General features: G+C 41.7%; 1 protein-coding gene and 1 pseudogene across 1 annotated transcript; both read left to right on the top strand.

The window, feature by feature from the left end:
* The first annotated feature begins 463 nt into the window (after positions 1–463).
* Positions 464–6,078, top strand: LOC115265227 (uncharacterized; annotated as a pseudogene).
* LOC134286086 (uncharacterized) lies at positions 3,061–10,026 on the top strand. The gene is made up of 2 exons (XM_062847652.1): positions 3,061–3,168; positions 6,052–10,026. Exons 1-2 carry the CDS (start codon positions 3,061–3,063, stop codon positions 6,757–6,759), a joined length of 816 nt encoding a protein of 271 aa, XP_062703636.1. The 3' UTR covers positions 6,760–10,026.
* The last annotated feature ends 416 nt before the right edge of the window (positions 10,027–10,442 follow it).

Below are 10,442 nucleotides of genomic sequence, written 5' to 3'. Positions count from 1 at the left end.
AATGCTGAACAGTGGGGTTGAATACCCAAAAATACACAAAATATGCACCAGCAGCAAGAGAAGCAGCCCGAGTAGCAGGAAAACCAGGTAGCAGCAGCAGACAACCAACCAACCAGCCAGCCCTACACAACATGTCACGCCAGCCTGCCAGCCCACATCGTAGGCCACAAGAAACACAAAACAAAGATAAGTAATGACCACCTAAGTGATGTCTATCGGGACATCAATTCAAGACCAACAATTGAAAAGGCCACATCAGCATTTTGTAAACAAACATGTTTCTGTCGACTTAAGGCCTTTTGAACTCCACCCACTCACCTCACCACCACTAACAGAAAGCGCAAACATCAAGCTTTCTGTTAATGATGGTGAGATGCGTGGGTGGATATCAGAAGGCCCCAAGTCGACAGAAACGTGTTTGTTTACGCAATGTTGTTGCGGCCTTTTCAATTGTTGGTCTTGAATTGTGAATAACTTTAGTTTACTTGTGAGAATAGAGCAAAATCTCAGGAAATCTATAAACAAGAACATTCAATCAGACACATTACATAATAATCTAGAGAGTGCTATTGATCTATTTCAAAAGTTAGAATATGAGCTTATAGAAAACCAAGATAAAATCCCTGATGTACAACTCTTTTCTATTCTTAAAAAGGCAAGACATTCTTTAGATTACATCAAACAGGTAACGAAGAGCAAAATTGCAACGAATCACATACCCATTATTGTCCCAATCTCTGAAATTATGGCTTTCGATGCAAAACTAGCGTCGTCGATCCTATTACCATTTGATGGTGATTGCGACAAATTATCAGCTTTTGTGGATAGCGTTAAATTCTTAAAACAGTAACAGATGAAACCAACCAGCCCAAACTTAAACTCTTTACTTCGACCCGAATTTCCGGAAAAGCGCGAGACGCATTGCCAGACGACATTACCGATAAATCAATCGACGACATAGTCGATTTGATTAAGCAAAACTGTGAAAGCAAGGTATCATCGGAGCAGATACTTGCTAAACTGAAATGCATTAAAAAGGGTTCCCCGAAACAGCAGTATTGCGATGAGATCGAATCACTGTGTAGCAAATTGACTAGAACTTACGTCAAAGAGGGCATTCCTCAGGCGACCGCCAAGAAAATTGCTACCAAAGCAATTGTGTGTGTGTTTAGGACTAGTATAAAGTTTTTTAAAAATCCGTTACCGATGACAAAATCCATTTCTCTGGAAGCCTAAACTTGCGTATTGAATCGTGTAGAAAACGTACTGTAGTCAGAAAATTTTTAATACCTTGAGAGTGTACTCAACGAGAATCATTAGATGAATACGCCTTCATTAACCCTAAAAGGGATACCTTCATGGCCTTAGTTTCGTCACCTCGCTGAGTGTGTTTCATCAAAGACGAGCTCTGAAAGGCGCCTGGGGTCCAATGGACCCCAGGTATCCCTTTCAGGGTTAAAGTCGTCTACCTTATTATAGTGAAAAAAAAGGGAATTTTAGCTGAGGATCGATACATTTTCTTTCGTGTTGCACTATGAGCGAAAACTAATGAGTTTCAGAAGAATTCTTGGACTAAGATCAAGGGAAATGGAAATTGGAGATAACGACGATCACTCTAGTGATTCAAATTCCAATCACAACGTTTCAGAATCAGAATTACCATCACTATCAAATTCTGATTCTAAATTAAATTCTTCATTATCCTCACTTACTGAAATGGCTTTCGATCCCAAAGAAGCTCGTGAAGATATCCCAGATTTAATTGGGAAAACTAATTCAAGCGAAAGCTTAAGAATATTGAAGCATTTATTTAGCTTTCGACAAGATAAAATTAATTTTGGCAAATAAATTTGGAGAAAAGGCTCCACTTAGCGTCCTTATTGCTGATATAGTCAATTTGAGACAACGAGGATGCCAAAACATATGGCGATAGAGCCTTACTGCTGCTGTACAAGAAAAATTAGAGGTGGTTTCTGAAGACCTTTAAAATGCATCGACAGAGGCAATCAAAAATGTAGCGCCAGTTAAATACATTTATTCCCGTGTTATAATGGAATATTTTATTAATGGTTTGAAACTATGTGATGTTAGAAACATAGTCAAATCAAATAATTTCATAGAATTAAAAAAGGCAGCTGATTATGCCAACAACCTTGAATGTAATTTCAAATTTAACGAAATTTTGCCCAGAAGGAACAATGTTCCACAACACGATAGCTCAAGATATACTTACATTTATAAAGAATTCAACAAAAAATCAAAAAAATCTCCGTTGGAGACTGGAATTAGAAAATTATAATTACACTGTTGAATATAGAACGGGAAAAACAAACGCCGTAGCTTTGAGAGCAGAAAACTAGAAGTCAACAACAACGAAAACGATAGTACAGACAGTGACCCAATACAAGACGACAGAGGTCCCCCTCAAAACGACCAAGACTCACTACACAACGATGCAGCGAATTCCGATGCAGACACCGTACATTCCGCAGATACCTACATTCGACGATTACTTTTTGCATTTTACTGAACGACCAATCAACGCATATAGAAACCAACTGATTTTCAAAAATGCCACATCTGACACGAAATGGTATTCCCTCAACACAAACGAACAACAATCTGTACCAAAAACTTTAACAAGGAAACAATCACCGAGAAATTGAAGGAATTTCATAACTTGAAGAATATTTAACAAATATTACCAACGATTTGTCGCACGAGTTCTCAAGACTATATGCATCGAAGTACACAATTTAAGCAGCCTGACTATAGAGATGGCTGCTCATTGCAACGAGCATAACTCAAGCCAGTTGCAATCCGTACAAACGGTTGAAAGCGACGTTTTGAAGGAAGTAAAGTCTCTTGCTAGAGCAATTAATACATTGGACACCAATATCTACAATGCACGATTTTCCTCATCGACGAAACCCCCTAGTTTGATGGACGAATTAACTCATACTTCGATGAAAATGGATCTAACCCAATCACAAAATGCTGAAAAATCTGGTGGGCGCAAGCTAGGTTCCAAAAACGTCTGGCGATCTGACTGGACAGATTATGATGCTCGTCAGCAGCGTCGCGAAAACCGGCAAAAAGCAAAAGATAAGGCCAGAAGACGAAGAAAAGCTAGAAGCCAGTGGCACAACAATTCAGTATATTCAAACGGTAATGCACGCCACAATTTAAGCGATAAAATGGATTACAATTACTTAAGCACTAACAAAAATTCTAAAATAAGCAAAGACAAAAGAGAAAACACTCCCAGCTGTAGTTACTACAATTACAACAACGACAGCGTTCGCCAACCAGCTACTACATCCTTTTTTTCCTCCGGATAAGGATTTACTCGCAGCCGCGAGAGTTACATTCTCCAAGCCACCAGTTAAAAAACAACATGAAATTAGGTTTCAAAAGGGTGAAACGCTGAATCCATATCCGGTTGATGACCAGTTTCCACAAACGAGCCCGACACCCACCTCAAATTGGACATTTGGACCCGCCTTGAGGATTTTTTTTCTCCCAGCACCATACCTCGTGTTCCAGCGAACGTTCGTGTTTTCCCACAATCTGACGCACTCATCAGAGGCAGACCAAGGCGAGCCGGACACAGCTGGTAATAAATCATAATTAATAATTGATACTAATCATGGAATTGACAAACTACCATCGGTTACTACAAATTCATCTGGCACTGAAATCCTGATCTATTGTTAGAATTTTAATCGTATGAGTAGTGCACCAAAAATCAATGCAATAGGTATATATGCATACATGCATACGGAGACTTCAATCAGCGTGGTGCAGCCTTTATTCCTGATGCAGAAAATGAGAGTATTCTTCTGGCCAGTCGTTGGTGACAATGACACATTACTGTTTATTTTTGAGAAAATTGCCAACTTGGGACTTAATCAAATAAATCACGTAAAAATGGACAAAACTGTTTCTTATTTTTATATGTCTTTATTATCGAGACTTTCAGCCCGAGGCTGGTTCGTCTCCAAAAACTGTTTCTTGGATTTTTTACTTACAATTATACATGAAGATATCTGTGTGACTGAATCCTTCATGGAAAAACGAAATATTTCATACGACAATTGAGTACTCTGTATTTGTACATAATACTTGTAATCCCTTCGACTGTGAATATATTGGATTTTAACAGAGCAAACTTTGACAATATTAAGGCTAAGTTGAATAGGGCTAACTGGCAATCCGTTTTGAGGAGTCAGGACAAATATTGATTGCGCTGTGGATGTCTTTTATAAAATTTTATCAGATATTATTAAAGAAGAAGCGACGCAATTACAACTCCAAAAATCCTGTTTGGTTTACCAAACAAACTATAAATTAACTCATCTACAACTGGACCAGGCGATCTGAACGCGACCAGACGATATGGTATGTGTAAATAACAGCAACAACATTAAAAGTGATCGATGTATGTTACACTTTAATGAAATAAAAGTGACTTAATTTGTTTAAATTGCTTAATTTCCATTGGTTCCGACCAGATTCTAATGAATCGGTTGAGAGAAATTGAAGAATCGATACAAAGAGAGCATTTAAATTTACAAAAAAGTGCTAAACGTCCTCGTTCGTTGCAGGGTATTTTGGAAAAGTCTGAGAGATTAAAAGATCTAATAATCGAATATAAGAATATTTTAAATACATTTGATAAAAGATTACACGGTTAAAAATGCCTTTCGATATCAAGACGGCTACGACCCTAGTACAACCTTACGATGGGTCTGCCGACGGGTTAGAAGCATTTATAGATGCCAAAAATCTTTTAGCTGAAATAATAGATGCAAACCAAATACCAACCACCGTAAAGTTTCTGAAAACTCGTTTAACAGGTAAGGCTAGACTCGGATTATCTACTAATGCCAATATCATTGATGCGCTTATCCAAGACGTTAAACAGAGGTGCATCAGCAAAACAACACCCGAAAACGTAACCGCGAAATTGAAAACAGTAAAGTTACAGGGTTCAGTAGAAAACTTTTGTGACGAGGTAGATTTGCTTACGTCCAAGCTGAAATCGGCATATATTCAGCAGAAAGTACCAGAAGAAACAGCCAACAGCATGGCTACAAAAGTGGGAATTGATACCCTTATTAATGGGTCCAATTCTCAGGAAACTAAAATTATATTAAAAGCTGGCGCTTTTAGCGATATCAAAAACGCCATCCAAAAAGTTTTAGAAAATTCAAGTGCAAATCAACCTGTTCACATTCTTTCTTACCCAACTCCAAAAGCGATAATTCACGTGGTACAGGGCGATATTCAAGATTCCGCTCTAATCGCAGAAATGATCACAAGCAAAATTTCAACCAAAGGGACGAGCGTCAACATAACCAGTACCAAAACCCAAAATCTCAGCCACAGTTTCAGTCACAATTAAATCGTCCGCAGCAATCGAACAACGGTTACTACAACAACAATAACCGTGGACGACGGGGAAGTTTTAACTATCCGCAAAGACACATTTATACTGCAGAAATGCACCAAGTTCAACCAGGTCAGGCGCCAATGCAATTTAACGCACTATTATTGGCTACAAGAGTAAACTATAATCACGGACAAGTAGCGCAGGGAGGCCCGATAATGCAACGGATGCAACCACCTTTTTTAGGGCAACGGGAGTAAGTCGTGTACTCCCCAAATTAATATACTCAGTTAACACTAGCGCAGCCAATTTCGTGACATTGTTTGTCCAAATGTCCCACAACAAATATACATTTATACTAGGTGGGCGAAATCCACACCTGTATAACATTCGCTAATGGATTAACAGTAGGTCATACACTTCAGCTAGTCGGGATTGATTTTCCGATATTAACCGACGTTATATTAGGTTGGGATTTTTTCATCAAATATAGATGTACCCTAGACTATGAGAGTTGGTTGCTCAACTTTAATTTTAATAAATGCTTGGTTGTTACGTGTTGACACCGAAGAGGATGAGGAGGAGATGGATAAGTCGAAGCAAAAGGCTGAAGAGCATTCAGAATTAACGGCAGATGATGGTGATCCGATTGCGGCAAGGACAATATAAATAAGACGACTATCTCTCTCGTTGAGACCCCTTCTTGTGAGACCATCAAGCCGAACATAACTTTCTCCAGTCGCTCCATAGTTGTAACTCAGACGACAACTATCATGAAGATCCTCTTCTACAGGTGCCTTGTCATTGCCTATAACTTCATATGGAGATGTGGCACGTCAATTGATACAAATACAAATGGGGGATATTATTCCCAAGTGAACAGGGACGATTGCAAAAAGATGGTTGAAGAAGGGATCTACACATATACAAAGGGTAATGAAAGAAGGATTTTTCTAGCCAAGGGTGGAAGGATGAGTGACTCCTTCGTTAGCTGGGGAGGGATAACTAGGGATTCGTGCAAGGAAGGCCCTTCCCTGTCAGTAAATGGGAAGAGCTTTGAAAAGCACACACAGAACACCAGACTTGAACTCACCTATACTACAGGCACTGCGAGACTGGACATGGAGAGCAAGGTTCTGATGATGCCGAATGGAATGAGGTGTGAATTGGAGCAAGAGTATTGCGAACTGGCCGACTATGGAGAGATCTATTGGAAACAGCCAGTTCCTCAATGCACTTCGTCTCAAGGGGATCAATCTATCATTTACCGCGGAGAAGCAACATTAGCAGTTAATGAAGCTACCAAGGAGCGTTTTGTTACTGTGGAACAAGAGGGCTACTACTTTCAAATCAAGCTTGAAGAGTGAATCACAGGTACATATATCTGTGGTTATCGCTCATTCTTCACTGAACAGCACCAATGTGTCCCAGGCCTTACGTAATTTAGTTAGTCTGGTTACACCAAATGAAATGATCATCGCTGTCATCAACCGACCACTTGAAAGGATGGTAAATAGGAGCGTTTTAGAATTTTTCAAGAATCGCCATTTCGATTCTTGAAAAAATCTTCCGCTGTTGCTGGTGTTGTGCTACGTTTGTAATATAGTTGATACGTTGTAAAGTAGATTTAAGAATTTTCCATGAATTGTGTGACATGTGCATCTCACATGTCATCAAGTTCCCTTCTTTCAAAATTCTTACAGACCACACTCGAAGCGCAGTCGGCATAACCTTCGTCAGTTATCAACCCATTGCATTCGTATGTCGTAATCGGTCGTTGTACTGCATAAACATTTTCCCAAGCCATATTTCATGACATAACACATTCAAATATCAGTTTACAAAGTCATTATCCCATGGCTGTTTCTAAGCCGTATGCGGCGCCACAGGCGCTTACGATGCAGTCTGTCCTTATGAACATTTCTCTCTCTTTTATTTACTCCTTCCCGGGTAGAGGAAAAGAGCTCAATAATGACATATTTTGATATTGAGATCAAAATGTGATATTGGTTTGATTGACATAAGAGATAAAAATAATATCTGAAAAGTGCCCCTGACACATCATCATCAGATCATATATAGATCTTTTAAGATCTGAACAATAGCAGCAAGCTATTCGTTTGATCTTGAAATATCAAATTTTGATATTGTTCAGATGTTCCAGGAGCATTGTTCAGATTTTATTTTCAGATCTTTTATCTCTTATATCAATCAAACCAATATCATGTTTTGATCGTCAGTACTTCGCCTCTACCCGGGTTGCGAGCCTTCTCCATGAGCCATCGATCGGTGATTGGCTAATGAATACATAAGACTTCAAGTGCCTCCAAAATGTAAGCTTAGGCTAAGTTAAAAATATTGAATAAAGAGGATTCTGGTTTTAACCACCAAGTGATACGCATCGTGCATGGGAAAGAAAGCCAATTGAAGAACGATATTATATGGCGACCGTGACATTGCGAGTGCATAATTAAAACTAGTGCGATGGGAAAATCCCAATCGAAGAACACCAATCAGAACGGCGACCCGCAGGTTACCGTTATTCAAAATCAAGAGCAGCATAGTGAGGAACTCGAAGTGCAAACCTTGCTACTATGGCTAATTCTGATTGTCGCGTGTGTTCAGCTAGTGATTACGCTGTATAAAGCGTACAAGTAAAGAGAAAAGAAGATCGCGCTAAATGCGGCTAGATCGATCGCGGCCCTAAATGTGGTGTAAAGAGTGTAATGACTGAGCTTGAAAATTGAACAGTTGAAAAATAGTTGAAACATCCCAAGTAACAATTTTAATTTTATCAAAGTTTTTTAGCGATTCAAAAATCCTAAACATAAAACCATTGATGCCGACTTGAAAATGCTCTCGAGTTCTTGTATGCCTCAATAAGCCCACGTTCTGTCTAGTTTATAAGACTCAATTATTTTGGCCCCGGGACCACTCCGTTCCGGAAGGGACCGGACACAAGCTCCCGCCTGCTGGTCTTAGCCGCGGCAGGCGATTGGAGTGGGCAGTCAAGACCTCTTTTAGTCCCGGGTCTCAGGGCGTTAGGCGAGGGGAGTCTTCGGAGTGCGAGTGTCCTAAAACTGGGAATATAAGGTGCAAATTTACATTTATTACGACGACTTACATGTGGGTGTGTCTGGGGTGGCGTTGATCGGGCGTGGAACAGCGTTGGCCGCGATGCAGAGGAGCGCTCCAGCAAAACGCGGCGTCGGCCGCGGTGAAGAACGGCGAGGGTACGACGCAAAGCGGCGTTGGCCGCGATGAAGAGCTGTGTAGAGCGACGTTGGCCGCGTCGAGGATCGGAGTTCGCCGCGCAGAAGGGCGGCGTTGGTGCGCCACGTGGTGGTGGCCGTAGCGGAAAATAGCGTTGATCTCGACCCAGATCGGTGTGGGCCGCGGAAAAGCGCGGCGGAGCACGGCGCAGGCCGCGATGGGGCCTGGCGTTGGCCGCGGTGTAGAACGGTGTGGGCTCCGTCGGGAATCACAGCTGGCCACAGAGGCCGGCGGCGAAGATTATCGTTGAGCGGTGGTGGCCGTGGTGAATAACAGGATGGGCCTGGGCAAAAATAGGTGTGTGCCACGGTAAAACGAAGCACAGTTCAGCGTGGGCCGCGAAGAACAGCGCCGCGTCGGCGGCGTCGAGGATCGCCGTTGACCACCGAGACGGGTGGCCAGGACCACGGCTAGGATCGGCCCTGAGCGGCTGGCGCCGCAGCGACAACCAACGTTGTCCGTGACGAAAAACGGCTAAACTTTGCTCCTGTTCGCTTCTGGAACGGTGAGGGCTCACTAATCGTTGAGACTCGATGCAAAAATCGGCCCTTGGAGCTGGCCGGGGAAATCACTAGACCCTCGTGGTGGGTCGGAACCTTCAGGGCTCCGGGGAATGACTCCCAAGCAGATCGTTTGCTCTGCACCGGAAAACTTGAGCCGAAACTTCTCTACCTTTTTTCCCACGATCGTCACACTTCAATGGTAGCTAATTAACTGCCCTCGCCTCATCATCCCACTCGCTGTCACGGTCGCCCACTCGCGATCGGTAACCCAGGACAGCTAGCGTTTATCCATTTCCTGGGCTACAGGTAACTCCCCTTTGCTGTCGCACTTGCCAAGGTCTCTCATTCGTGGCGGTGCGTTTGTTTTATCGCAGCCACCCACAGATAGATTTAAATGCGCCGTTGTGGTTGATCTAATCTTACATTATTAATCCCTACCGTCTCGCACTCTTCATTTTTCAAAATGTTGCCTGTCGGTAACATATCCCCCCTCTGGTCAAGCAAAAATAATTACAATATTAACAAAGGAGTAACATTGGAAAGTGTAGCCTAATGTAAACTAATAAGAGGATGAACAATGGACAAATCTGTACAAAAAAAACATCATTCGCTAGAAATCAGTGTGCAAAAAAACGAATAAATAATAACAAAAAGAATTTATAACCAATTCGAACAAAACATGCATTGTTTACAACACCACATCACGAGTATCGATTTACTATAGCGGTCAAAATTCCCAATCGTTGTTCGAATCACAACAATTAACATTGAACAAATCGGGGCTCGTCCGGACGAGTCTTCACAATAAACACAATACGCGACACAATCGATTCCACATCTACAACACACGCATCGACCGAGCTCGAGTTGTACGTTTGTACGCATACGCATCGCGCCGACCGATGTTGCATGCGCGATCGTCGAAGGAGCACTAAATTGATGGCTCTATCACCACTGCCGCTAGTGGTCAAATTAATCGTCGGTCCATTTGTCTCGTTCGTAGATCCTCAACAAATATCCGATAGCAAGACCATAGGTAATTATAAGTCCGGTCTTCGTCTATGGATGGAGTGGGTCCACATGAAACGTTGACTCATACAACGAAGATTCAAATTGAATCGTGTTTTCGTGCAGTTTCACGAATGAAAAGGGGAAATGGGTTTGAGATCGGTTCAAGCTCTGACGAATCTACCCTTCAGTATACCGGTGAACCTCGCTTGATAAAGTGTGAGGTACGCGCGCGAATTTAAACTTGAAAAGTTTTGCGGACGTCT

The sequence above is a fragment of the Aedes albopictus genome, chromosome 2, assembly GCF_035046485.1.
Source record: "Aedes albopictus strain Foshan chromosome 2, AalbF5, whole genome shotgun sequence".
Classification (NCBI taxonomy): Eukaryota; Metazoa; Arthropoda; class Insecta; order Diptera; family Culicidae; genus Aedes; species Aedes albopictus.
Note: the sequence above shows the minus strand (reverse complement) of the source record. Positions and strands in the feature narration are given on the sequence as shown.